We start from the raw sequence: 27964 nt of genomic DNA, 5'->3' as shown, positions 1-27964 counted from the left end.
AAAGCTCAAGCATCAAAGCCATTTAATCCTTTCCAACCTACCTAGGTAGGCACTTAGTTAGCCCACGCACGCCAAAAGACCCAACGCTTTGGTGGTGCTGACATATTCCTTGACTGCAGACGACGCTTGGCTTCCTCTATATCATGTCGCTGCTTCGCCATAATCTCCTTCATCTCGTGGTGTAGGTCGTACAGCTGCTGTTCTGTCCGTTTCAGCCGTTCCTCTTTCTCTGTGATTTTCCCCTGGAAGACCAAATCCATAGTCCTCTCCATTTCTTTCATTTTCATTTCATGCTTCTTTTGCACCTCCGGGTCAACATTCCTTACCCATCGTTGGGTTGACTCTGTTGGTCTTCTCTGTTCGACAGAGCTGTCCTTCGTTACTGGACGGTCCAAGGTGTCATGAAGCTCCAGCTCATGCTGCTGGGGTGGGCGGTCACTGCGGAAGGTGACGCGGCACTGATAGCAGTAATCGAACGGCGGCTGGCGAAGCGACCTTGGGTACGACTTCTTCCTGTGGCGAGACTGGATGGTCGCATGGGAAATCGCATCATCTTTCTCTGGTCCCTGTGCCCCTTTTACCTGGCGAAGCGACCATTGTGTCTTCAATATCTCTGTAGGAAATCCATTGGTGTTGTCCTGCTCGGTGTTGCGCTTGATAAGCCAGTGGTTTTGGTGCATGCAGTGGCGGCCTGCTCCCACACAAGGGGCGCAGATGTCGTAGCTTGAGTAGTCACAAATGCTGCAATGGTAGTAATCCCCGTTGATTTCGTCTGAGCATGCATAACAGTGACCAAGTGGTATAACTAGCAGCTGCGCTTCTTTGGTTCTGAGTGGAAGTTTGCAGGCCCGCTTGTAGTACTCTGGGGCGAGCGACATGATGGCAGATCAGACACCAGACACTTTGTGCGTTTGGTGAGTACAGTACCGCTTCCATCAACTACCTAGGTACCTAGTACTTAAATAGTGTTTCAACTCGCCTGACTCGGAGGAGAAGATGCAATGTTGGTAATATCGGAGGAACCAAGCAAGACCTAACAACCTCTGCTGTTGCTTTTGGGATGTAAAATCATTCTACTGGCACCCAGCAGTTACAGCAATGGAAGACAGCAGGGAAGGCCAAGGACGAAAGCCTCACGGTTGTTGGATGGTGGCTATGCTCCCTACGGCTGAAAACCAGCACCCCGGCTGAGAAAGCTCAGCCTCGCAATGCAATTTGATATTGGCATTTGATCCATTTAGACTTGCATTGAGTCTGCCTTTGTACACAGCCTGGGCCCAGGCTACCATACGGCGAAGAAGACCAAGGCCATCGCACTGGGTTTGGGCGTAGTCTGTTCGGGAGTGGAAGGCTTTGTAAGACCTTCAGCAAACCAAGAGAAAGGCCCCATATTTACACTATCCCATTCTTTTAGGTATTAACGTATGGAACAGTCTAAAAGATTTGAGTTTGTCATGCCTCATCCTGCGATAGACGGTTGTGGGAATAAAGCTACAATTGAACCCGAGCGACATAGGACGCATTCGAAACTTACGACACGAGTCCCAGCAGCACGCGAAACAAAAAATGATTATTTTTGGCATTAAGAACATCAATACAGTACATAAACCTATGAATGCATATGCTCGCAAATGCTTCATATCTACACATGACTGGCTTGTGTATGCGTGAGATAGTTTATCTGGACTAGGAAGAGACAGCTTGATTGAACTTGAGCACCCGAACATTGCCTGAGCTATTCCAAATGACTCGTAATGAAAATGCAAACTCACCAATTGACTGGTCGTATGGTTCAACCCCTCAAAGCCGACTTAACAATCGCAGCATGGAGTTTACCGCTGGAAAGATGATTGGAGGCACTAGTATGATCAACGGTATGATGTACTTCCGTACAGCTGTGCCAGAGATTGATGGCTGGGAAAGACTTGGTGCTAAAGAATGGAATTGGGGTAGCCTGTGGCCGTACTATAAAGTCGTCGAACGCTTTGTCGACCCAACCCCGGCGCAGGCTGATGCCGGCGCCGGCGCCGTCCCGGAATACCACGGCAGAAGCGGTGAGGTTGCTGTTACTTATCCCAGCCAACTGCTAACAGGAGACTTCTCCTCTACTCTCGCCGCGACATGGGAAGCCTTGGGTGTCTCCGTTTGCCAAGATGCAAGCGGCGGAAAGGTTGAAGGCTATACTGTTCGGCCAATGATGGTCGATAGAGAATCTGGTCGTCGAGCAAGTGCTGCCGAGGCGTTTTACTACCCCATTGCCGATCGACCAAACCTTAGACTTATACAAGGCACTGCACTCAACTTACTTTGGATCGGGCGTGCTCAAGGAGAAAAGCAGGCAGCCAGCGGTGTCAAATACTTGGACGGAGATGGGAATGTTCAAAGTATTATTGTCAATAAAGCCGGCGAGGTCATCATAGCAGCTGGAGCATTGGCAACACCAACTATTCTCGAGGCATCGGGTGTTGGAAACCCGTCTGTTCTGACAAAGCTGGGTATCGAAGTCAGAGTCGACCTCCCCGGAGTGGGAGAAAATCTTCAAGACCAGCCAGACTTGACCTTGTCATACTCTTCAAAAACCGCGACACCAGGTGTTTTCACCCCTTATGCGGCGTTTGTCACGGCCAAAGACGTCTTTGGGAATGGGACAGAAGACATTGCGGCGTATGTTTCCCACGGACCGATCCATTAGCACTCCGAACAATGGTTCCCACCTTTCATCTTCTGAGGCACTGTTGAAGGGGCTGGCTGATTTGTAATAACCTAGGTCTACCGAAGCGAACTTGCGAACTTGGGCTGAAACTGTTGCATCAGCTAGCAACCACATAGGCCCAGATGCAATTGAGTCAATATTTCGTCATCAACACGACCTTATATTCAAGAAACACGTCGCTATTGGAGAGATTACCATGGCTTCATCTAATACGATTGCTTCTGAGTACTGGTCCCTGCTTCCATTTTCCAGAGGAAGCGTTCACCTCCATTCTAAAACTGCCATTGGAACTTACAAGGTCGACATCGACCCGAGGTTCTTCCAAATCGATTACGATCAGCAGTCCTTTATTGCTCTTAGACGATTGACGCAGAAATTTTGGGCGACTGATCCAGCTGCAAACCTAGTGACAGGCACAATGGACCCCAAAGCAGATCAGGTACCGACAGGCGCCACAGATGAGCAATGGAAATCGTTTATCAAGAGTGCCAGTAAGTTTCTTTTTTCCACTAGGAAGAGGCGTTTGAGCTAGGTGATTTCGGAAGTCCTGGATCTTTTGTAAGGGCCTGCACGGATGCTTTGCGTGTTGGGCCAGTGCTGCGTAGATGCTCACAAAATGCGAACCTTTAATCACGGACCAGTTGACCTTGTAGTGCAATTAACAACCTGGGAATCACCTGCAAAATATACATATGTACTGACCTTGAGTTTTCATTTTTACAGGAGTCGAGATCAATTACTGTGGTTGAGATATTGGGGATCCTGTACATCGGTCACGTCACGATTCATGTGACACTCCTTACTCTTCAGAAAGGTTGAAAATATTTCGTAAGAGTGTTATTCAGTAGCAAACTATGAAATGATCACTGTGTAAAGTCCAAACAGTGGTATGCATGGTTCAGCTGTGCAAAGGCGCGTCTTCTCATTCCCTGTCCATGAACTCATATGGTACTCCAACACTGCGATCCTTGTCGCCATTCGCTTTCGCCAATTTTTGATATGTCTGCATCTTCTCTTCAAAATTTTCCGAATACCCTGTGAACATGAAACTTCCAGTCTCCTCCGTCTTGCAGGGGAATGCATGGACAGCTCCATGATTAAAGCTACGAACCACCGTCACCGTATCCTCTGCCTTGTCGTCTTTTCCAACGACACAGAAATATTCCGTGTTCCAGGCTTTCTTTTCTGGAGTAGCACGCAAGTATTTGACACAATCATCCAAAGACTGGTTCAAAAAGGGAGAGGTAAAGGTGTTGGATACAGGCGGCCTTGTGCCTTCTGCTGGCAACTCACGCTCCTCACCATGTTCCCTGGTAGTTTCGCGGTCTGGTGCACAGTCATATGGCGATTCTTGGTTGGGGATGTCAACCAAGCTTAAGAATAAATCTCCAAAATTGCTCTCTGAAGTGCGACGAAGAACATCATTGAGGTACTGTAAATGCTTGTTAGTATCGGGGAAGTTGAAAGGATTACTCGGCGTTACGACTTACGTCGACATCGGCTGTGTCGGAGAGAATGAAGAGTGCGTAGGGAGGTGGTATGGCAGACATTGTAACAAGAGCTCTCTTCACAGGCCAATGGTCGTGAAAACGATTACAAGTGAATATGTTTGTGTTTTGTAGGGTAAGGGCATTCGGCAGTTGTTAGAAAAAAGGAGCGCCCGAGTATGGTGAGTGTAGACGGCTTGCAAATGATACGTCGAACGTCTTATAGCCTCTCGCTACACATGTTGAGGGCAAAAGAGAAATGTGGAAGAGCAGTATGACGGCGTTTCGCATGGCATAGCAGACGTCATGAGTCCTTTGCTGATGGTGGCTGACATGATACGATCGGCAAGGCAAGGCGCAATACATACACAGTCAGCAAGGCTGCAACTTCAATGCGACCAATTTCTATGAGTAGTTTCAACCAACAATAGTTGTCTGCAACATCCTTTCGCGATTGGAGGTGTCAAATATCGATCCTTCGAAACACTTAGTTGCATGTTGGTCGTACTTGCACAGCCGAATCCTATGCAGGACGGAATAGAAATGTATGAACATCCATGTAAGCGAAACTATTTTAATAGTAGCTACCATGCAAGTCTGCAATGCCAGTATGAGAATTAGGGGGCCAAAACTGTCCTGTGACTAACGACAGATGTTCTTCCGCTGACTGAACATAAAGATGATACTGAAGTCCGAGTGGTTTGGGTTGGTATAAATAGCTGGAACAGTATTCCCATTGACTGATTGTCTTGCTGTGAATCATTTGTATCAGTATCAGATTCTCTACCGGCTTTTCTTCTCCATATTAGCATATATCTTCCTCATTATGCTCATGTATATGCTGCCATTGGCCTTGTTGGCCACATCAGCTCTGGCTGAACCAGACGAGGCCAGCGTCCCCTTTGGGGGTGACTTATACGTTGCACCTGGTCGTGCAAACCGCCTTCAAAAACGTGCCGGAGCAGACTTCGGAGTGCTCAAGTTCAACTGCAAAGGAGGTGAAGCAGCGTGCAACAACGCATGCTACTACATCAACTGCCAAGCACAGGCACACAACATAAAAGACGCTGACAAAATCGTCTACACTGGTCCAAACTCCAAAGATAACGACCAAAATCGCCGTGAGTCCGGCTGTCAAGCTCGCCACCCACAGAAACCACACGATTCTGTGACAAGTGTTTGTCAAGCGTTCCCGTACAGTCAAGTACTCATCCCAAGTGATAAACAATCACAAGCTCTGGACTGGCAATGCGATGAGTGGCCACCGGCCTCATCTCAGCAGCAGCCATTCGGATCTCAAGGGCGCGCTGCCAATTCTCTCCGCTGTATGCCTGGAGCAGAAAATCGCGCCTTGGGCAGTCAGCTTGCGGCGTTTTACTTGGGTAGGGGGAACTTCCCTGGTCGTAAAGGCAAGGGTGCAATGGCGCGTGACGACTACGCCCATGTCGAATTTGATGTGTCAAATGCCGATAAGAGCAAAGTCCCTTTCTGTATTAAGAACGCTGGCACTTATAACTGTGGCAATGACGGTTATCAGTTTGGCATGACCAGAAAGGATTTGAAAGATGGCAAGATCTCGGCACCAATTGCGCCAAATGCCAAGGACAATTTGTATGCTCTTCAAAATACAGTTTACAAGGACATACTGCAGTGTTCAGTAAAGTTTACACGCGATGGAGATAAAGATTTCAAGGATGTTGTACTTTCGGATGCGGATGACAAAGATCATAAAGCTGCTGATTGCAATATTTCTGGTGGCACTGGAGATTGCACGCTTAAAGGGTTGCCCAAGGACTTGAAGTTGTCCAAGACAGGAGCACTCGGATCGGTTATCAAGTTTGAATATGCTCCTGGAGAGAAAAATGCCAACATCAACTGGTTCGCGTGGGACACTGATTCCAAGGGAACAGGGAAAGGACCGGCTACAAATGATGGCGACTCGGAGTCGTATTGCAAGAAGGCAAAGAATGGAAACAAGGAAGATGTAGAATGCTGGTTTCCTTGTTACAAGAGTAAGGACGGTCGATGAGGTGTCCCGGTATATACAGCTGTATACGGCACGTACTTGCATCAAGATGATGCGGTGTAAAGATTTTAGTCAGAGCTCAGGTTACATTCTGAAGTTTACCCACAGTAACAAGTGGCGCCCTCATTTGGAAATTGCCGGTTCTATGTTTCTAGTCACATTTAGTTCTTTTATAAACTCAATATGCCCCGCACGAGAGACGCCAGACTCAGCTTCGCGACCGTGAAACTGCATGATAAGCCTGAGATTGTGATATATCATCAACAATGACACAACAACTACGACTCTCTGACGGGCGCGTCCTTGACTACAAGATCTCCGGGGCGCAAGATGGCTTCCCACTTCTGTGGATTCACGGCACACCAGGTGCATACACCGTGTTTTCCGACTTGGAGGGTATGTGCAGAGAAAAAGGCGTGAAGCTCATTACCATGTCAAGAGCCGGCTATGGTAGCTCGACCAGGCAAAGAGGGAGATGTATTGTTGACGTGGTGCCGGACTTGAAACAGCTCACTGAGCATCTCAATATCAAGAGGTGCTTCGTGGCGGGTTGGAGCGGCGGCGGTAAGACCAGAAAGCGTCTCTTCGCAAACTATGTAACTGACGTTGTGAGAAGGACCGCACGCCCTTGCTTGCGCGGCCGGATTGCCCGGATGTGTCGCTACTCTGGTAATTGCTGGGGTTGGTCCCTGGAATGTTGAAGATCTGGATTTTCTGAATGGCCAAGGCGAAGATAGTAGGCTTCAACCTCAACCCAACACATCAAGCATAACTAATCTTGAGCGAACCAGATGTCAATGAGTTTAATGCCGCCCTTCAAGGAGAAGATGCAATTCGTCAGTTCTGTGAAGGTGAGCGGCCTGGAATGATAAAGGGTGATGCGAGTGACCTCGTCGCAGCCATGTCTAGCATCCTCCCGGACGTGGACAAAAAAGCCCTTCTGGAAAACGACACGCTTGGCCAGTTTCTAGTGGATAATATTCGAGAAGGCCTCAAAATTAACTCAGATGGGTGGATCGATGACGACTTGGCCTTTATTCAGCCGTGGGGTTTTGACTTGAATGAGATCAAGGTGCCCGTCTTGCTGTATCAAGGAAGCGAAGACAAGATGGTTCCGTTTGCTCATGGAGAATGGCTTGCGAAACACATCCCTTCCGAGTTTTGCAAAGCTCACCTATTGCAGGGTCAGGGACATATTTCTATCGTTTTGGGTCAGTTGGAGGCTATGCTGGATGGTTTGTTGCAATACCGATGAGCTTAGCTGCGACATTCTGGACAAAAGGCATCATTGATGGTTTGTTAGGCAGGCTAGGTCGCAATATTGCGGTCATCACTATGGGTATAGCTTTATACCTTGACTCATAATTGCCGTAACTTCCTCGATTCATTTCCACTCGGCTGCTACCGGTCTTTGGATCTGGTAATGGTACTGAAGCCTATTTCAGGCTATCTGGTGTGCACCAATTGGATCCCTGAGGTGACCAAAATGAGTTGCCCGTCGCCAAAACACGCCATCAAACCGTAGAGTCCTAGCCCTTACGTCTTGTTCTAAACTGGGCCTTTCAGTGCAATGTACAAACCCTTCACACGGTCGAGTTCAGCTATCAAGTTTTCTCTTGCCTCACCATCCGCCTCGGCAGCGAGATCCATCAAAGACCTACTCTTGAAGTAGTTATTGTCATGGTTATACAACGACTTGACAGAGATAGTCGGGTTGCTCGGGGATGCCGTCGTCCCAAACAACTCGTCAACAATTTCAATGTCTTCCGGGACCCCAAAAATATCTCTAGTCTCCTCGTAGGAAAAGAGATAGTACACCTTCTTGAAATCCGACCATGCAATTGCACTCAAACACATGCAACATGGTTCATGCGACGAGAGAAGAATACAATCTTGAGGCCCGGGTTGCGGGCCTTGATTCGACGAGCGTTGAGCAAAAAAATCTTGGATGCAGACAATCTCTCCGTGATGAATTGGGGAGGCTTCGTCTTTGTTCCCCGCCGCGGTGATCAATGTCAGATGAGATGTTGAAAGTACGGCTGCGCCAAAGATCTTGGCAGCCGGTGAATCAGTTTCTTTAGAGCTCGTCAAGGGAAAGATGGACTTTTCAATAGTGTGTAGGAGCCTGAGTAGTAATTGTTCCGTAGGAAAGGACATTTCGCCGCAAAGGATCACGAAAATGAGGTTCCCAGCTGATGTAGTTTGACAAAGGCAAGGTTGCACAGAAAAGTAGGATCAACTATTATGACTCAATGACGTGAAGTTATGCTGGCTAGATGCGGCTGAAACCGCTGGGCTGTTACTCCTTGCCATAATTGAGCCAATGTGCGCCAAATCCCTTTTTGCGTCTAACATCCTGGACTAGCTATCGCTATGTCTGTTGTTGATCTCCTTTGGGTCAACTATTCATCTTTCGTACTTCGAGAGTTCGACAGACTGAAAAGAGAAGGTCTCGTCAAGTGTGGTTGTGCCCCAAGTTTGGATTGAATGAGCCCCAGTGCAGCCGGCGCGACTGTAATTGTTAGCTTTTCAAGTCTCTGGTTTGACTATAAGGCGTCTTACTCGTAAAATATCGCCTGGACCATCTTCTCGGTTTCGACGTGCTTCACCTTCCCTCTGATACCCGTTAGCTTGGCTATATATCTACTGCCACGTCGAACCAGCAACGTACTGCATCGCATAGCAACGGAACCCATCGCCAATGATTGTTTTGGTTCCGTTTCTATCTGCTGTTGACCAATAAGATGCCTATAATGAAATTAGTAAACGCGTACACATGAAATCCTGTGGACGTACCCGCTGGAGCTGGGCGTTAGCCGCACCCAACAACACGAGTGAGAATGTAACAAAAGTTGGCTGCATGTTGTCGTTTCTGGAGTGCTACCTGAGAAGAAGAGGGATCTACAGAAAGTTAGATCTTAGTTCTTGGGCAACTGAGTCGGCCGTAGCGCGGTGGTCTTATACTTTGCCAAAATCTATTTCTAGACCAGTGCGACTCCCAATCGCCCCCTCAACCACCAACATTCCAGCAATCCGTTGTGCGATTTGACCAACTGAGACATCACAACCTAACTTTTACACATCTCGGAAGCCTCCTCCTTTTACAAATGTCTTACTATCTCATGTCTACTCCGAGATTAGTCGTTGCTGCCAACAAGAATCCTGGGAATGGCTGTTCCCGACACAGCTAATGTACCCAAGTCTAATGGGTTTAGAGAGGCACACGTACACTGGGGTTGAATTCAGACACGGCAATTCCCTCTAATACTCATATGATGCAACAGATGTCCTCGACGAATCAACCAGGTGCATAATTAAACGTGGGGGACCGGGAGTACCACCTAACAAACCCCAGCTCTCATCATAGTCGTCGCCAATTCCATCAGCCCATTCTCGACCATTGCCGTTGACTCTAGACACAACATTTACTCGTAACCTTGTGCCACGGAAAACCTGTTCAATAGACTGAAAGAACGAATGAATGTTCTGCCTCAACTCAGCCAGCAGCAGCCGACCCTGCTCCATCCAGCGCAGATCTATACCAAGACACACCAAATTTGGAAACTTCCCAGCAGCGACCTCTTCTTGTAGGAAGGTGATATCCTTTAGCACTCTCCAACCCGAAACGACTCGGACGACAAAAATCTCCACGCTTTGAGGCAACATATTGGTAATGCAAACATTACCGCAAGTATCGCAATGGGGCGAAGGAAGCCAGTGTCGACAAAATGATGGCTCGTCAAGCTTCAGCGTCTTGGGGCAGGGGAATTGCGCTAACAACGGCCATATATGTTGTTGAAGATCTTCTATTTCCGATTCATTCATTCCCCAGTTAGCAGGCTCCATGTCCACGTCAATGTCAAAATGTTGCAGCCGTTTATTGCACCCCGTTTCGATGAAGATGTCGGGCAGCTGACGAGCAGATATGTTCCAAGATCTACGCCGGGACGGGTCTTGTGTACAATATCGCACTTTCTTGAGACGGTCAGTATGGCTCACCAACTTGGAGAGATATTGTCGATCGTTCGGTTCGGGAGAAAGCTCACAAGACAGGAGGTGAAGCTTTTTCAGCCTCTTGAGCCGTGGCAAATACGTGTCGACATTGTAACCCGAAAAAGGGCTTTCACCCAGCATGTAGCTCAGTCCAAAAATTGTCAGATTCTCCAAGTTTGGTGCAGCTCGTAGTAGAACACCCAGGCTACAGTTGTGGCCTGGGGTCCGTGATAATCGGTCGTGGTGATCCTCAGCTTACGCAGGTTTAGAAGGGCTACAGATCTTCCATTTGCTTGTAGAACCGCACAGCGATGCGCAAACCGGCATTTATCCACCTTAGCCTCCTCGGGCGACGAATACCCTTCAAGGAAAACCATAAGGCACTCAATTTGGGGATTAAAGCCAGTAGGAAGTCTGCTGCGAAAAAAAGGCAATCCTTGAGATATTGCATTTTCCAAATTCGGATCGTCTTTGCCATTGAGATGTAACTGTGGTGCAAGCGATGCCATATACTTGCGGTCTTGCTGAGAAATTAGTTCCGCCTCATATTCCCCATTCTGGCTGCAAATATGCTTGACGTGGCTTGCGAGGTCCGGTCGCTGCCTCACCATCCTTACGAAGCTGCCCAATTTGCCCATACGGGCGTGTAGACATGGTCGATGAAGTAATATGGGCTGTGCAACCCGTTTCATTGTTTTGCAGGTCTTTGACAGCCTCGAAAGCGCAATAATCGCCTCAAACTGCGCACCGCAGGCTACTTCACCAGGACATGCTGACGGATCAGAGCAGTGGACGCAGAGGGATTCGCAGATGGCTTGCAGGATCTCAAAAGGAAGACATGTGAGGCTAATGCCAGCCATTCTGGTTTGAAATGGTGAAGCAAGATTGTCGATGACAGCCGCATGGAGTTGACGTGAGTATTCACGGAGAAGTGCTGGAAGCTCAATCTGTGAGTTGTCCTGCCGCCAAGTGACTCCCTTATCGCTCACATTTGGCCATTCGATACCACATTCTGAGACCCGCGATCTGAGCAGAGTCCAGCTTCATGTAGCCAAGACGGGATATGGACTTGACAAGAACTTACCTGGAGCCACTGCCCATAGGCTGCCAAGCAGTGAATTTGTTCCGCACCTACTAACCCTCAATGTCTTTGGCAATATGAAAGCTTGTCAAAGGAAAGTGGAAAAGGTCAGCACTAGCCCAGGCACCGGCTGAGACCCCGCTTCAAAATGATCAATGATATCACAAATCACCAGACTCCATATCCACAACTTCCTCAGGCTTTGGTGGCACAGAACCCCAGTGGGATGTTTCACGCCGGTGAAGTCGTCGGCCACTCCCCGAAAATGAAGGAGCCGGACTCTGTTACTGAAATTGCTATATATACCACAAAGTAAGCTCCTCTCCAGCTTCTGGCCTAGCCATTCATGCTCAAAAGCTTGCTTCCATAGCAACTTTCCAGCCACCTAAGAACAAACATGGGTGGCGCAGATGTGTATTGCTGCCTTTGTGGAGGTCCGCTGAGTCCACCGTACTGGGAGGTGGATGAAAACATGGAAGATATTGCGATTGATGGCGAAGACACGCCAGACGACAATTCTCAAAAGTCTGGTGGCAGCAAAGTCCATGATGAGGCGGAGGCGACGGGAGATGATCACGACGAAAATGCAGACGAGGCAGACGAGGGTCCCGAAGAAGAGGAAGCCGAATATGATCCAAAAATTGTTAGGCCTGATGACGATGTCATGGATTGGCTTCGTGATGTTCGACTTGTTTGCGAAAATCTCAATAGCCCGCGACCAATGCAGTGAGCACCCCTAACCTCACCTCAGCTTTTTGTGGCCTCTAGATACGCTAACTGATTATCAGAGTGTATTTTACTGGCCTAGCAAAGCATAACGATTTAAATATGTTTGACGTCGAAGCCGGAGGCGATGAAAACTTTCCTGCGGATTATGACGGATTTTTAAACGTGTAAGTTCAGCCCACAAGAAACTGCAAACCCAATCAAGAGGACTTAACAGGCGATGAGTTTACAGGTACAGTTGGCAGCAGGATAACCCAATAGCATTCCCGTTTCATCGGCCTTGTTATCGCCTCCTCTGTCATTCATTGCAAGCAAATGAGTTGGACAAGCAATTGCTATATGACACTTTCAAGAGTGTAGCCCATGTGGAAGAGTACCAAGGCACTCTGAACATAGACTACGGGCCCGTCTTGCAGTTCCAGGAACAATACTGGGTCTGCCAGAGAGGTTTTGAGTATATAATGTTCAATCCTCATCAGGTCCCCCAATTGGCGGAATACTATATGGCCCTCCCAAAAGCATCAACTGAGCCTACAAACGACGGAATTTTTAAAGATGGCAGCAGAAATGACACATTCTCTCGCTTGCCTCAGCAAATCCACCAATTGATAATTGATCTTCTTGAAATATCAGACGTTTTCCGCCTCCGATTGGCCTCCAGCGCAGTGTCTGGTCTTGAGCTGCGAAATTCGTTTTGGAGGCTACGCATAAAGCAGGATATGCCATGGCTGTATGACCTACCAGCTCACCAAGGTCAAAATATTGATGACATAGACTGGTTTCAAGCATACAAAGATCTACTCCTGGCCAGTAGCTCCAAGTCAATCCCAGGCAGAATCATGGGACTAGTCAACCGCCGAAGAATATGGGAGACCATACTACCCCAGATTACTCAGCCTTACCGGGAGAAGGAGAGGGAAAAGAACAATTTTTTCAGTGTGCCTCCAGCGCTACAAAATGCAACCTCCACCAAGAATTCACGACTGATCTTGCCGGACGCCAAACAAGCCAAAGCTAAGACTCAGGCTTTAATCCAAGATTTTTGGGAATTGACAAGTGCTCGCCCCAAGTTAGCTGTGTCATGGTCAGAAGAAGGAGACTTGACGGAAATCGTTCTTGGTAACGGGACGAGTACCGCTGACAATGGGGGAGCTAATCATTTCTCGTTTCCTGACGACGACTGGCTCACAGGCTTTGTGGTTACGACACGAGAGGATTTTCGTGACGAAAAAGGTCCCATCACCCGAAGGCTGATTGGTATTGAACTTGTTTTCGATCATCAAAGGCCCGTTCAGTTTGGTAACCAAGCTGGAGACAAGCGGTTGATTCATGTCTCCAAGGACCATTTTGCAGTTGGTATCAAAACAGAAACCGCTGCCAGCGGCCAGGTCGCTAAAATCTCGATCTTGCAACAGCCATACACCATGAGCAGTGGCTCACCGCGAATTGCAAATGACCCAAACAACGGTTTCAATCTCCATGCCTCCAACTACCTTTGGCGTGGTGAGCTGATTCCTGCGCCTCTTAAGGCGACGGACTACAGTGTTGGATACTGGCATCATGATATGCAAGCTGATCTGTCTCCAATGGAGGCTCTTATATTTGGTACTACGGAAGAAGAGCTTGCAGACATGACATCTCTTTCGGCCGATACACAATTTGGCGGGTTTCAGGTCACGTATGGGACTCGACCAACTCGGACAATTGGGCCACGTCTCCATGCGTTGAAAACTCTCAAAATTGATGGCAGGAACGGTGAACGTATCGTCCGCATGACGACATGCACAGGGCATATCCCTGGTATCGTGGGCTTTGTAACTAATCGAGGACGCCAACTTGTTGTTGGACACCGAAGTGGCAATGAGGCATTTTCTCCGACAACTCATGGTCTTGCCGGGTTTTACTGTTGGTGGTCGGCCAGACAACTTCCAACTGCCACGCTTGCTGCTATAGGGAGCTTGTATGATCCGAATGTGCAATGGCAGCCCGCGGCTAACCCCCCCGTTGGTCCAACAGACTCAACAGGTTTGCCGTGGGAACCTTGCGCCCCTGCGGCCAATTTAGAAGAGTATGGCACAATTTGGGGTAGTCGGGAAGAAAGCCAGGAAGGGTTAATCAGTATGTCACCTGTTCCCGGTCCAGCCAGCGTAGTCTGCTTTCTAGACTGTACTCGGCCAGTGGCAGAAATCGGATACACACTTTGTCATAGCACGACAGTCAGAAAGTTGCCCTTGTGTGGCGTAAGATTCACATATGCTGATGATGGCCAAGAAGTGTCCGCTGGACCAGACGTCTTCCCTCCACTACCGGAGGACAATCACGAAGGTAATAATTATATGTGGTGTTGGTGCGAATTAGGAGGCAAGGACGACCGGGTCAAGAACGAAATGGCGAGCAGTCCGCACTTCCAACACCATGTAGAGAAACTCAATGGATCGAGGCTACGAAGTTTGCGGATTTGGATCAATCATGATAAGCGACTTGTGGCATTGCAGTTCACAACAAGTGAAGGGCAGCTGCCGATTTGGACTAAAGAGACCGAGGATCTTGGTGAACCATCTGGAGAAATCATGTTTGGGGAGGCAGAGCAGAGCGGAGCAAGTGGCATAAAGTTGTTCTTTAACTCCGATCATAGATCTGTCTCACGGGAGGACTCCATCGTCGAAGCAGTCCAGGCTATGAAGACTCGGTGATTGCACCATGTGCGATCCAGGATGTCTGAGACCTGGTTTTACGTTTTCGGGGCTCGCAATTACTACCGAAATAGACCTCTTATTCAGAATGTTGTTTCAACATGCCCTTGGTGAAAATCTTTAATGCTGTAAACAGCGACCGGGAACAACCCGAACCCCGCCCTGTTTCCTCAAGTCTAGACAATTTGCCGCACACTCTGGCCAGCTCACAGTCACATCACATATCACTGCCTAATCAATGTTGAATTTCCCCGGTTGATGAGGACATCTTCCCAAGCTCGAACCAGGCGGGAAGGCAATTGTTCTCATATGTGCCTTCAGAAACTGCTAAAGTCGTAGAGTATTCCGCAACTCAGTAGCCGTAAACAAGTCATCAAGTTGGTCTCTATAACTTAAATAATTGGTCTCGACGCAAAGAGGAAGTCATTGCGACGTTTCAACCACCTCACCAATTACTCCACCTCGTTCGGATAGCTTGATACCGGCAAATTGTGAGAATGGCCAGTTCTTATATAACAACTTTAAAATATTAAGTAGGACACCAATTGTCAGAGACGATGAGTAAAACACGGAACTGCTAAGTGCTAGGCTCCCTGGTATACGATGTCATGTAGTGTTGTGGCCGTAGATCCAAAAACCGACACTACGTTTAGATTGTCCTGATTGGGCCTCGTGTCCGGAGTGCTAGTCAACCTCAAACGTGCAAAGTGGTGAGCATAATGAAAATAGAATCAGCCACGGGACTTGAAACCTGATTTTCAGGGCTCCCCAGCATCTACGTGTACATCTGAAACTCAGAATAGGGCAACCGATCTGGCTCCCTCACAAATAGCCTCAACGCCTTGCAGATGTTGATCGGCTTGATCCTCGCCGGCCGCTTCGTTGAGCCGCAGAAACAATCATGGGTTTTCGTACACGACAGATTGGTACCAATGGCGCGATCGCAAGTTTATCTTCTTGCAGTGAGTGCACAAAACTTGCCAGGTTTATGGCAGAAACGAATCCCAAACGCCGATCCACTTTCGTATGTATATGAGACTCATGACACCGGACGCCTCTCCACATTGAGCATTGCTGGACCCCAGAAATTAACCTAGGTGTTTTCTGGAAACATGTGAAATGGTATATGTGAAAGTGAAACGATCTACAAGGTACGGCTGGATGGGAAGTCTGATCTGGTGCCGTGCCCTCACTTATAATGACGCCTGCCGAGCTACAATACGTCATGCATGGCAGGTAAAAGATCACTCCAAATTGTGTTAGATCTTCTTTCGCTCGTCGCGGGTCGACGTGACATCGTTCGGCACCCATTTTTTTATTCTTTTTGCTTTATGTTTGTAATACATTGTAATATATTTCCGCGGCGTAGTGCCAGCCAGCATGATGGCTGAAATCTCTACAGGTCGAATTGCCCGCCTACTCCTTTCAGTTCTGGTTTTGTTCAATGTCATATATTCAGTCTTGGCACAGAACGGTGACGGCCCTAGTCAAGATGAGGATGGCAGAGTTACACTACAGTCACCTGGCTTATATGACATTTTATCATCAAAGACAGTGGCAGCCATTGCCGCCGACAATCAACTACGACACACCTACATGGCACTTGTTAGCATGCTGAGCGACACATCTAGAGAGGCAGCGAACCGGTACGGCGTTTCTGAGCTTTCAATGCTAGCTGATGACCTCGACACTCATGTTCAAGTTGTCAATGCTCAGACGGAGGAGGCGTATCGATTAGATCTAAGGTCCTCCCTCAATAACAACAGGCATGACAAACGGGCCGGGCTACTTGGTGGACTATTTTCCGGACTGTTGGGAAGCAAAAAGGGCAAAAACGAACCCAACTCCGAAAATGCTGCAGCAAACGAGACCTCGGCCGGAGAGAGCAACGCCGAAGCGATTGGTGGGGGAGGGCTCAGCGGTCTGTTGGGAAACTTCCTGGGTGGTGGACAGAAAGGAGGAGCTGGAGATGGTAAGGCTGGCGGCCCTATAGGTGGACTCATCTCCAATGTTGCGAGCAACGTGGTTGGAAATCTTCTCCAAAAGACAGGCTCTGGCCTCGCCGGTGCAGGTTTCTTTGGCGGTGTTGGCGCTGGTGAGGGAGCAGCTCAGGGTCTATCGCTGGCACCTGCATCCAAGACAAAAACTACAGGTCAGCAAGTTGCCCAGGAAAACGGCATGAAGAATACGGGACTCAACCCAATCATCCAGAATGCCGCCATGGGGCTTACAGCAACAGCCGTGAAGGCATTAATGGGCAGCAACTCATTGAAGTTTCCGCCCCTCGGTGCCCTTGGACTTTCACTGGGATCAGGAATTGGCAACGGAGGTGCCATGGGTCTAGGTCTGACGCAGAAGAACCTTGCGCCACCGTTAAATGGAACGAAGCTCGAGGATGCCGTTGGGAGCTTTGGCTTTGGGGCCACTCAAGCGTTCACCTCGAACTTGAATGGGACGAAGGGCTTAGCATCATTCCTCCCACCGATTGATATCGGAGCAACTGTGGCTGATGTTGGAACTGGAATTGGAAAAGGAGCTGCTCTTGGACTGAAACTCACGAACAATACGGGCATTGCGCCGCCGCCGCCTGCATCCCAAACAGATATCCCCAAGATCGCGGGTACACTTGCATTCGGGGTAAGCCAAGGACTCACCGGATCCATAGATACCAGCAATCTGAATAGCTTCATTCCTGCCAACGTCGATATTGGCGGCACGGTTCTTAACGTGGGAACTGGACTTGGCAGTGGTGCGGCGACCGGGTTGAAACTCGTCACGCAGAACAAGAATCTCACTCCTCCTCCTCCCAAATCTGTCTCTGACATACCTGGAATTGCTGGCACGTTGGCATTTGGGCTGAGCAACTCCTTTACGGACAACATTAACGTCAATGCGAAGAGCCTGACCTCAATGTTGCCACCTATAGACTTTGGAGCAACAGCATTAGATGTTGGGAATGGCATAGGTAATGGTGCGGCGCTTGGCTTGAAGCTCACGAACAAGAACACATTTGTACCTCCGCCTCCAGGATCTCAATTGGATATTCCCAAGGTAGCAGGTACACTGGCATTTGGTCTCAGTCGGAGTTTTACGGACTCTGTCAACGTCAGCAGTCTCGCCGGTGGTCTCCCAAGTAATATTGATATTGGCAGCGCAGCACTCAGTGTTGGAACTGGACTCGGTAGTGGTGCTGCTCGTGGGTTGAAGCTTACGACAAAGGATCTGACTCCGCCGCCGCCAAGGTCAGCACAAGATATTCCTGGTATTGCAGGAACATTTGCCTTTGGCCTCAGCAACTCTCTTACGGATAATATTAACGTTAGCGCAAAAAGTCTAGGCTCGATGCTGCCTCCTATCGACTTCAGAACGGCAGCGCTGGATGTTGGAACTGGCTTAGGAAGAGGAGCTGCTCTCGGACTCAAATTAACACAAAATGATACGACTGGCTTCTCCATGCCGATACCATCCTCGCCCTCGGACATACCCAAGATTGCCGGCACCCTTGCATTTGGGCTTAGTAAGAGTCTCACGGAATCGGTGAACACTAGCAATGTTGGTTTAGGGAATGTCCTCCCGGCGAACTTTGACCTCGGTGGTACTGTACTCGGCGCCGGCCGTGGTCTGGGTAGCGGCACTTCCTTGGGCTTGGGATTGGCGAGCAATAAGAACTTCACGCCCCCTGTACCCAAGTCACAGTCCGACATTCCGGGTCTGGCCGAGACGTTTGCCTTTGGACTGAGCAACTCTCTCACTGACAAGATAAATCTCACATCTCAGGCAAAGAATTTCGGTTCCATGCTACCTACATTTGATCTTGGTGCTGCTGCCCTCAACACTGGGGCTGGCCTGGGTCTTGGGACTGCAAAGGGGCTACGTCTAACAAACAAAGAACTTAGTCCACCTCCTCCAGCGAATGCCAATGATATACCAAAGATTGCGGGAAGCTTTGCTTTTGGTCTCAGTGATGCGATAGCGGGTAGCCTCAACACCACAGATTTAGTCTCAAGATTCAGCGGCGGTGCAAACGGTGTTCTCAGTGGCGGCATAAATGGAGTGTTATCCAAGTTTGGTGCTCCCGCAGCCTCAGGTTTGGGTAAGGGTCTTGGTAAAGGAGTGGCCGTCGGCCTTGGTCTGCAACCTGAGAGTTCTCCCAAGCCACTCCAGTCAACGCCGGGCGGCGACCTCGACATTGGCGGCATAACAGAGAATTTTGCAGAAGGCCTTTCTTCACGATTCCTCGCGAATGGTACCATCACCACGGCTTTGAGCGGCGCAACGAACGGTACCGGAGGATTAGCAGGCCTCGCATCCAAGATTGACATTCCCCGAGTCGCTAATGGTTTTACACGAGGACTCATCACGGGCGCTGGAGACGGCGTGCAAGCTATTGGTGGTATCAACGCTATCATCAATGGCACTTCCAAAGCGCCGACGGTGTCCATTCCCGATACCAAGATTGACTTCAATGATTCCACTGGTGGAGCAGCTGTGGGCTTCGGTCAAGGATTGGGTAGTTCTGGTGTTGTGACCTTGCAGAAACTCCTCGCACAAGGCATCAATCTGGGTGGATTGCTGACGGGAAACTCTAACAAGACCAGGAGACATGTAGAGGATCCAACAAAGGCCCTCGCCTTGATCAGTCGGGACGACACTCCAGGAGGCTCTCCATCGGGTTTGAATCTATCCAACTTACTGAGTGCGAACACTCTGTCTGTTGTGGCACAAAAGGGTGTTGATGTACTCACATGCGACGGCGTTGCAGGAGCATTACTCGTCGCCAATGGCCTCCAGAGGAGCGGGACAATATCTCTAGGTGGTGGTGACTCAAACAGTAATGTTCAAGGCATTCTGAAAGCACTCATTCCGAAGGGAACTGTTCGTATTGTTTCACAGGGCAATACATTTGACATTGATGGTCAGCAACTGGGCGATGCTTTGGGTTCTGGTGGGAACCCAATTCAGACATTGAGTATCAATGGCTCTCCTTTCAGCAGATACTTTGCTTTTGTAACTCTACACGGTAAGCACTCAATCTTGTGTATCTCTTGGTGAGTACGTTCATGTCTAATAACTTCTGCACAGTGATTGCCGCTATTATGGGATTTTTCGTCCTCATGCCCCTTGTCTTGGCTCTCACCAGCCTTCGAAACATCTTCGCTCGTCTCCGTGTCCCAGACATGCTGCCAGCATGGATCCCGAAAGCGTGCAGGATGATGGTCATCTTCGGGGTAGTTCCATCCATGCTTTTCATCCTAATTTTTGGTATTCTAGCAGGCTCTAGTACCGGGCATTTTCGAACTGCCCACGGTGTAAGTTGCTCACTTGGTCTGTCCCACAACATATGACTAATACTTTTTGCAAGATTTTGAGTCTATTCACTCTCATTGTTGCTATCGTCGCTGTGGTGCTCTTCCTATATTCGAAAACGGCGGTACCCACGTCTGCGGATGCCAACACGGCAACAGACCAGATGAGCAAGCTGACAAAGGTGTCTCAGGCCGTCAATCAGCTTTTGCTGGTGATGTTGCTGCCTACCGCCATTGCAGGGTTCGCAGACCTCAGCAGTGTGACGCTGTGTCTGACACGAGTGGTGGTGTCGTTTGAGATGGCCATCTCGCTTGGTCTGGGGCTGGGGGCTGTCTTTGTTCTGGGTCAGTTCATTACTGGCTTGGAATTGTTTTTATTACTGAGAGCAAAGAAAATGGGAGGGAAAGGCGCATCTGGAGCATTAAAAGAAAAGATTCGACGAGTTGAACCTGTAGAAACCGGCCAGAGTTAAATGTATCAAAACAGGCAGGCGTTGTCTCCGTGCATTTTGTGGCCGTTTTTCCTGGGAAATAAATATTCCCACAATGCAATTTTGAAAAGTGAACAGACTTTCTCTAGGCTTCCTTCTACCCGGGAACGTGTTGTGTTACATCCAATTGATTCCGTGGCACTGTCACGGTGACAAACGAATGAACTCCTCGTTCTGCCGGAACTACTTGAAATGTTTGAAAGGCCGCGCCTTACTAGGACTCATACCACTTGGCCCGCAATTAAGCGCAAAATAATTCCGTTTCAGCCTTATTTGAATTTCCAATCACGGATTACGGCTGCGTTAGGTGACGGATCGGAAACACTTCAATCATAACAGCCATGCCATCTTGTAGTCTATCATTATAGATAAAGTTTATCAAACACATTATCAGGTCAGATTGTGGTTTTACGCGATTTCTATTGCGTATATCTTGTGGTGACTCTAGAGTGGCGAAAATTGACATTTGCACCCTCGTGCTGCAACCACATGCGGTTATATGTCCCGTTGGACTCAACCCTGGGCTGATACATATTGATAGCTCATGTAGGGGCTGCTCACCGCTCCCAGACTGTGACCCTCCACAGTCCATCCGTCTGCCGGCTCTGTCATTGATCTTGCCTTCCTAACCCTGTGTGTCCAACTCGCACCACCCCAGTAAACCCTATCAGTCGGGATGACGAGTTACGATAATATTTTACAGGCCAATGCCGATGATGAGTGCAGGGCCTGGATACGGAAACTACTAGACGCAAAGGAGGAGGTCGTGTCTTTTGTTGACACGAAGTTGCACGGCAAAGGAGCCGGCGAATATCTTGGCTTCTTGAAGGGATCATTCAACCTCAGCTTTCACATTGGATTCGGCGATCACCGACCGAGTGCTCTCATTCGCTTTCCGAAGCCCGGTCATACATACTCCGTTTGGAGGACTGAAAAGCTTGAAAACGAGGTGCGGATCATTGAGTATCTTCGGCAACATACAACCATTCCCTTACCTTGCATACGCTGCTGGGGTTCAGCCGAGGAGAGTCCCGCAAATTTAGGTCCTTTCATCATAATGGACTTTATTGAAGGGATCAAATTGTCGACACTGCTCAAACAGCCTACCGAGGACGAGGATGCCGAAATCGTCCTAGATCCTGCAGTTGACAACACCACTCTTGACATTATATATGAGCAACTCGCGGACTACATTCACCAGATATCCCAAATGGAGTTTCCTCTTATTGGCGCCATTTCCAAGGATGCTCTCGGGGATTGGACTGTCACTCGCAGGCCCTTGACGTATGACATGAATGAGTTGGTTACGGGCACAGGATATCCAGCAGACCAGCTTCCCACCGCATCGTTCAACACCGCCTCTGATTTCTTTGAATCAATCGCGCGCCAGCGTCTCCTTCACCTTGAAACCCAGCGGAACATTGCCAAGGACGAAGCCAATGTTATCAGACGGTTCACCGCCCGTCATCTATTCAAGCAACTAATACCGAGGTATACCATCGACGACGCAGGCACATTCAGATTATTTTGCGACGACATGCGACCCTCTAATATTCTTATCGATCCGAGCACCATTCGGATCACCGCTATCCTTGATTTTGAGTTCACAAACAGCATGCCAGCTCAGTTCGTCTACAATCCGCCTTGGTGGCTGCTGTTGCGCGGCCCTGACGTCTGGATCGATCGTGATAACCTGGACGAATTTATAGCGCGCTACGTCCCGAGGATGGAACAGTTCCTGAGAGCTTTGGAGAAAGTGGAACAAAAATCGATGAAGAATGGGGATAAGAATATGACTACGTCGCTATCAACCCGCATGCGCGAGTCGTGGGCATCAGGGCGTTTCTGGTTTGACTACGCTGCCAGAACGTGCCTAGATATGGACGAGGTATACTGGCATGTTTTACATAACAAGTGTTTCCCAAACAATTCCAGCCACGTTGACGAGGCGACGATGAAGGGACTTGATCCTTTGATTGAGAGAAAGATGGAGCAACTAAGAGCGTATGAAGAGGAGTATGCTGCTCGTTTCCCTGATCCGTGAACTACCACAGTTCCTAAACAGTGGGCAGCATTTTACATCCCGAAGGCTTTGTCAACTGGAATAGTGATGCAGATCAGTCTCACCACTACCGCCGTGATGCCAGGAGCTTCTCTCCTTCACCCCCGCCACTACTCTCCACGGTGACCGTGACCAGAACTTGTCCCAAATACCCCGAATCAATATAAATGTAGCTCAATGAGTCGTTTAAAAGTCTAGAGAAGGGTACTATTTTACAAGGCTACAAATAAACTTGTCCATGAACCTCCCTCCCAATCAATCTAGGACACAGTCGCCTTTCGAGCGCCTCTCCATCCAAAGTAGTCTCGATACTCTACCATCCTACATGTGCCTGGCGCATTCTTACAACTTTGGCTTGAAAATTTCGCCCCTCTCGTCTCTATAAGTAGCCAGTTGGTTTCTCTTGCTATCGCCCCCATGGCTAACTTTCGACGGCGCAGCAAAGGCACCCGCATCAGTCTTCTGCTGTCTGCCCTCCACGTCGACATAATCCCTCTGTCCCTCGCCAAGATACAACTGTCTTGGGCGCCAGATCTTGACACCAGATGGATTCAGCATCTGCTGGCGCCAGTGGGCCAACCATCCGACGCAACGAGGGACAGCAAACAGGACGGGGTAAAAGCTACAAAATGCGTCAGTAAAAGTTTCCAAAATAAGCATAGACAAACTTGGAAGTAGAGCTCCTTCAATCATAATGCGTAAAAGACAAAGACAAGACACGTACTCTAGAGGAAAGCCCATGGCTTGATAGATCAGGCCAGAGTAAAAGTCCACGTTGGGGTACAAATTGCGGCTGCGCATAAACTCACTCTCCCCGGCAAGTTTGGCAAGGGCCAACGCCGTGTCAAGCAGCTTGTTGCGGCCAGTAACCTCAAAGACTTCCTCGGCGAGTTCACGGATGGCCTTTGAACGCGGGTCCACGTTCTTGTAGACGCGGTGGCCGAACCCGACCAGGACGCGCTCGCGCTTCTCAACCTTGGCCATGAAAGCAGGGACGTTTTCAGGCGACCCGATTTCCATCAACATGCGGATAGCGCTCTCGGATGCGCCGCCGTGAGATGGCCCGTAGAGCGCGGCACAACCGGCTGCGACGGCGCTGTACGGATCTACCAACGAACTGCCGACTTGGAGAACGGTCGCGGTCGAACAGTTCACCTCGTGGTCGGCGTGAATGATGAACAAGGCGTCCAGGGCCTTTTCAAGAACCGGGTGCGGACGGTACTCGTGTCCAGATAGATTGTCAAGCAAGTACAGGAAGTTGCCGGTGTAGGAGAGACCCTGTGCAGGTCGGTTGAACGGCCGACCCTGTCGCATACGATACGACGCGGCTGCGAGAGTCGGCGCCTTACCAATGATACGGAGAATTTGCTTGTCTAGGACTTGAAGCGCTGCGAGATCACCCGTCGCAGCATCCGTGTACAGCTTCTGGCCCTGCAGCGAGGGATTCGCCTCGGGTGCGAAGGCGCCAAGAGTCGCGAACGCAGATGTCATCATGGACATGGGGTGAGAGTCATAACGGAAGGACTTGAACATGCCCTCGATGTCGCTGTGGATGTACGTGTGGTGCATGATCTCATCCTGCCAGCTCTGGTACTGGGAGCCGGTGGGCAGCTCGCCGTATATGAGGAGGAACGCGGATTCCAGGAAATTGCTCTTGTTGACGAGCTGCTCAATTGGGTAGCCGCGGTATCGCAGAATGCCGTCTTGTCCGTTGATGTAGGTGATTTTACTTTGAACGACAGCCGTGTTCATGTAAGCTGGGTCGTAGACTCTGAGTCCTTGGCTCGTCTCATCCTCGGCACGGTCTTGTTGCGACTGGGCCTTGATCTTCTTGATGTCGGTGGCCAGAACTGAGTTGTGCTGAATGGGGAGCTCATAGTTCTTGCCGGTGCGATTGTCAATCACCGTTAGTGACTGACGAGGGACGGTTTTGACAGTCATGTTGGCGCGGTGATGTGAGGAAGCAGAGTGAGAGGTTTGTGAGTTTAGGGGGATTGCCGAGGGCAAGGTGAGAGGCGCAATGAGATCTGTTGGAACACCACGTAAGAAAGCTGGTAAAACAAGTGAGTGGAACGCGTCAAATCAATCTGTGGATGTTGCAACACCAGATAGCCGTGGTTGTAATCCTGCTTTTGAGTGTTTCGAGTCTTGAGTGTTGTCGCAACCTTGGCATATGAAACGGCTCAACTCGGGATTGTGGCTCGTCAAGACCGAGGCATCCACTTGTCAAAATAATTGGGTCAGCCAAAACAGCCACTCAGCCAGGCCCTTCCGGATCAACGGAACCGCACGTGCATATTTGTGCTGCGTCGCATCGATGGTTGTCATCTGGACATTTTCAGGTTGTTGGTCTTTGATGCCCAATTAGATGTTGCGGGATTGCGAACCGTTTGGTGTGAGCATGTGTAACGATTTGGTCTTCCATGTGGTAACGGCAAGACGGTCGCCATGAGGGATTAAACAGGTTGGCTCTACTGGATGGTCCATGATGGCAACCAGGCAATAGCGCCTTTGGAACATGTAAGATGAGTTTTACTCTTGTGCCGTGGCTTGCTTCATTTTACTTTGATCTACGCGACGCTGTATGGAGTTCATATCGCGTCGCGTCGCCGTTGAAAATTTCGGTTGCTACCCTAGATTCGATGACGAAAAGGTCGTGATGTGAACCAACAAAGCCAAGTGAAGCTTGTTGAGGCAGGCGGAGAGGATCATTGGCTTCAATGTTCTATAATGGCCTAAAGCATCAAATAGCTGCATAAGAGAACCAGTTTAGTGCCCCTTGGGTGCGCAGACTTGCACAGCATGCTGTGCTCCAGCTTACCACCTGGTCGACCACGAAGTACTCGGGAGAACGACCAAGTCGCTTCAAATCCTTGGTCGGCTAAATTTGTAGCAAAGCCATTAAGAATACTCACCCTAACGAATTTTCCTCCATTTCGTAGTAGACTTGCATGCCCATCCACAACACAAGACTTTACGCACCAGCAGTGATGGCCAAAGACATTACGGCCGCGACAGCAAATCTCACCACGTGACAGGAGAAGGACATTTTCGCTAGATCCGGGGACAGTTGATTTCAACAACAACAACAGCTGGATCAAGAACTTATGATACCAACAATCTGTTCAACCTGATGGGGTTGCCGACCACGAAGAAATCCAGCACCAACCCAAACCCATTCAGTTAAATGACATACCCTCGTTGTGCTTACCAGTGGATCCTCCGCTCCCCCAATATTTTCCTTACGCGGCGGCCGGACTGCTGATGTTCAAACTCACACACACTTGGCAACCATGTCAATGACAATGACAAGGCGCAAGCGTGCGAGAAAGGCATGCATTCCTTGCCACCAGCGCAAACGCAAATGCGACGCCGCATACCCTTGTGGCATGTGCACAACCTATGAATACAACTGCAGCTACGTCGACGACGACGCCACTGGTGCTCCTCAAGCCAAGCGCGCCAGCATCAACAGCAGAAGGAACACGGCAAGCCGGACAGCCACATCAAGGCAGGGTTCCGCCAGCCAGTCTCAGGATGCAGAGCCTCAGCCAAACGCCCGCGAAGCCGATGATCCGGAGAGGAGGAGCCCCACCTTCGGACTCGGGACCGGCGCCGGCTCGTTCAAGGATATCGGTAACAGCTCGGAGTCTGCCGGCATCTTCGATGAGCACAAGTCTAGATACGCCGGGGCATCAGCAGTCATGGCATTCCCGCACATCCTGGGCAGTGCTCTCGGCTCCGACAGCCCTTCCAAGATGCACTCGCTTGCGTTCAACTTTGGCATCCGACCAGAGGAGGCTGCTAACTCGCATCTCTTGCTGGGAACGCTCATCTTGGAGGAAGACCTTGGCCTCTTCTCTGCTGTGTACTTCTCGGCCCTGGCACCTATCAGCGACTATCTGGACCCGGTAATCTACGCTCAGCGATGTCGAGATTATTACCATGGCTCCGGCAGTACCATGATCGCCTTTGGTGCTGTGGCAGCTGGCGTCGCCGCTCTTGGGTCGTTTCTATCCCCAAACAGACACCCGCGAGAATCTGACCTGGTGCAGTACGCAAAAGCCATTCTCGACGATCCGGCATCCATGCGCATGCTGGGCATCGACCACATCATTGCTTGGGCCATGCGTGTGTTTTACTTACGGGCTACGAGCCGCCCCAACAATGCCTGGATTGCGTCGTGCACTGCCATGCACCTAATCGAGGCGGTAGGTCTGCACGAAGAGGAAAACATCAAAAAGATGGCATCAAATGGGCACGATGCGGACCGGCTGAGACGAATATTCTGGATCTCCTGGGCCGGACATACCTTACTGTCATATGAGTACGATCGCTCGTCTGTGCGATTTCGAGCCGTGACGTGCCAAGCCATCAGCCCGAAATCAGGGTCCGTTGCCGACCAGTTTGTTCAAATGGCCCAGATTATCCCGGCGCCAAATTCTCCATTCCACCTCGACTGTCAGCCCTCATCTCCTCGAGAGGAGCTATTTGAGCGTCTCAAAGCATTGGACAAGCTCCCATTAACTCATCCGTTTCTGTTGGTGACCAAAGCGGACCTTGCATTTTGTTTCTATCGACGCATTTACCAGCTCAAGATGGGTATATCGGACGACATCATCAACCTCATAATTGATAGTGGCAACGCTGCAGTGGATGCGGCTCAACAGCTAGCTAACCAAGGGCGTCTGTTCTGGAACCTCATCGGTAGTGTCTTCCAGTATACCTGCGTCCTGTTGGCCATCGACACGCCTGCATCATCTGCGCACATCGCCACTGCTTTCAAGGGCTTGGAGAGTCTCGTCAAGGCTGCCGACACGGGTCTGACGCGTGAGGCATTGTCCATGGCGCGGCATTTGCTCAGCCTCCATACGGCGAAGAAGCGAAAGGAGCTTACCCAGCTGGAAGCAGTTGAGTCGAGCTATCAGTCGTTCGAAGGGCAGCCAGATTCTGAGCCTGATAACGTTATGTCAGACATGGGCTGGGAGATGGACTGGGAACAGTTCCTCTTCGAACCATATCTATCGATGCTCGGCCATGACGCACAGTTGTAGCGGCAGGGCGACTTTTAGAATTGTTAACTCCACGCAGCAGCATTAATTGCTCAACCAGCATGAAAATGGTGTTGTTGAGCAATGTGTGTTGTATTCAGGTATTAGCACTGCGCAGGTTAAAGAGGTAAAGAGGGATTTGTAATCTTCACGGGATTTTCAGCTTCCTCATACTCGGTGTTGAGAGACACATGCTCGGAGCTCCTCCCTCCGTTCGTAGAAGAGTAAGAATCGTAAAGCCGACTCAAGCGGCTTGTAATGCGGCTGCTGCGGTTGTTGCGGATTTAGTCACTTAGACTTTTTCCGCATTTGTGTTTCCGCAATTCTTTGCTTGG

At 49.6% G+C, this 27964-nt stretch overlaps 11 protein-coding genes across 11 annotated transcripts; 7 read left to right on the top strand and 4 right to left on the bottom strand.

Annotated features, from left to right (window-relative positions):
• Positions 1-53: 53 nt before the first annotated feature.
• On the bottom strand, positions 54-878 carry VFPPC_06370 (c1-like domain-containing protein; the record flags this gene model as incomplete). Its single annotated transcript, XM_018285413.1, has 1 exon — positions 54-878. The coding sequence occupies one exon, from the start codon at positions 876-878 to the stop codon at positions 54-56; it is 825 nt and encodes a 274-aa protein (XP_018142535.1).
• An 866-nt stretch (positions 879-1744) lies between these two features.
• Positions 1745-3462, top strand: VFPPC_06368 (GMC oxidoreductase; the record flags this gene model as incomplete). Its single annotated transcript, XM_018285412.1, has 3 exons — positions 1745-2664; positions 2768-3204; positions 3437-3462. 3 exons carry the CDS (start codon positions 1745-1747, stop codon positions 3460-3462), a joined length of 1383 nt encoding a protein of 460 aa, XP_018142534.1.
• Positions 3463-3635: 173 nt separating this feature from the next.
• On the bottom strand, positions 3636-4263 carry VFPPC_06366 (hypothetical protein; the record flags this gene model as incomplete). The annotated part of the gene is made up of 2 exons (XM_018285411.1): positions 3636-4145; positions 4204-4263. 2 exons carry the CDS (start codon positions 4261-4263, stop codon positions 3636-3638), a joined length of 570 nt encoding a protein of 189 aa, XP_018142533.1.
• Positions 4264-5026: 763 nt separating this feature from the next.
• Positions 5027-6229, top strand: VFPPC_06365 (deoxyribonuclease nucA/NucB domain-containing protein; the record flags this gene model as incomplete). Its single annotated transcript, XM_018285410.1, has 1 exon — positions 5027-6229. The coding sequence occupies one exon, from the start codon at positions 5027-5029 to the stop codon at positions 6227-6229; it is 1203 nt and encodes a 400-aa protein (XP_018142532.1).
• Positions 6230-6492: 263 nt separating this feature from the next.
• Positions 6493-7481, top strand: VFPPC_06364 (valacyclovir hydrolase; the record flags this gene model as incomplete). The annotated part of the gene is made up of 3 exons (XM_018285409.2): positions 6493-6790; positions 6843-6962; positions 7018-7481. 3 exons carry the CDS (start codon positions 6493-6495, stop codon positions 7479-7481), a joined length of 882 nt encoding a protein of 293 aa, XP_018142531.2.
• A 1151-nt stretch (positions 7482-8632) lies between these two features.
• VFPPC_14019 (hypothetical protein) lies at positions 8633-9088 on the bottom strand (the record flags this gene model as incomplete). Its single annotated transcript, XM_018291790.1, has 4 exons — positions 8633-8738; positions 8789-8842; positions 8898-8974; positions 9023-9088. The coding sequence occupies 4 exons, from the start codon at positions 9086-9088 to the stop codon at positions 8633-8635; spliced, it is 303 nt and encodes a 100-aa protein (XP_018142530.1).
• Positions 9089-11697: 2609 nt separating this feature from the next.
• Positions 11698-14719, top strand: VFPPC_06362 (hypothetical protein; the record flags this gene model as incomplete). The annotated part of the gene is made up of 3 exons (XM_022428506.1): positions 11698-12026; positions 12089-12193; positions 12259-14719. The coding sequence occupies 3 exons, from the start codon at positions 11698-11700 to the stop codon at positions 14717-14719; spliced, it is 2895 nt and encodes a 964-aa protein (XP_022284319.1).
• A 1383-nt stretch (positions 14720-16102) lies between these two features.
• VFPPC_06361 (hypothetical protein) lies at positions 16103-20498 on the top strand (the record flags this gene model as incomplete). The annotated part of the gene is made up of 3 exons (XM_018285406.1): positions 16103-19739; positions 19802-20028; positions 20082-20498. 3 exons carry the CDS (start codon positions 16103-16105, stop codon positions 20496-20498), a joined length of 4281 nt encoding a protein of 1426 aa, XP_018142527.1.
• A 1075-nt stretch (positions 20499-21573) lies between these two features.
• Positions 21574-22560, top strand: VFPPC_06360 (protein kinase-like domain; the record flags this gene model as incomplete). The annotated part of the gene is made up of 1 exon (XM_018285405.2): positions 21574-22560. The coding sequence occupies one exon, from the start codon at positions 21574-21576 to the stop codon at positions 22558-22560; it is 987 nt and encodes a 328-aa protein (XP_018142526.2).
• Positions 22561-22920: 360 nt separating this feature from the next.
• On the bottom strand, positions 22921-24519 carry VFPPC_06359 (peroxysomal citrate synthase; the record flags this gene model as incomplete). The annotated part of the gene is made up of 2 exons (XM_018285404.1): positions 22921-23200; positions 23303-24519. The coding sequence occupies 2 exons, from the start codon at positions 24517-24519 to the stop codon at positions 22921-22923; spliced, it is 1497 nt and encodes a 498-aa protein (XP_018142525.1).
• Positions 24520-25871: 1352 nt separating this feature from the next.
• On the top strand, positions 25872-27632 carry VFPPC_06358 (C6 zinc finger domain-containing protein; the record flags this gene model as incomplete). The annotated part of the gene is made up of 1 exon (XM_018285403.1): positions 25872-27632. One exon carries the CDS (start codon positions 25872-25874, stop codon positions 27630-27632), a length of 1761 nt encoding a protein of 586 aa, XP_018142524.1.
• Positions 27633-27964: the final 332 nt, after the last annotated feature.

The sequence above is a fragment of the Pochonia chlamydosporia genome, chromosome 5, assembly GCF_001653235.2.
Source record: "Pochonia chlamydosporia 170 chromosome 5, whole genome shotgun sequence".
Lineage (NCBI taxonomy): Eukaryota > Fungi > Ascomycota > Sordariomycetes > Hypocreales > Clavicipitaceae > Pochonia > Pochonia chlamydosporia.
The sequence above is the reverse complement of the archived record's forward strand: the minus strand, read 5'-3'. Positions and strand labels throughout refer to the sequence as shown.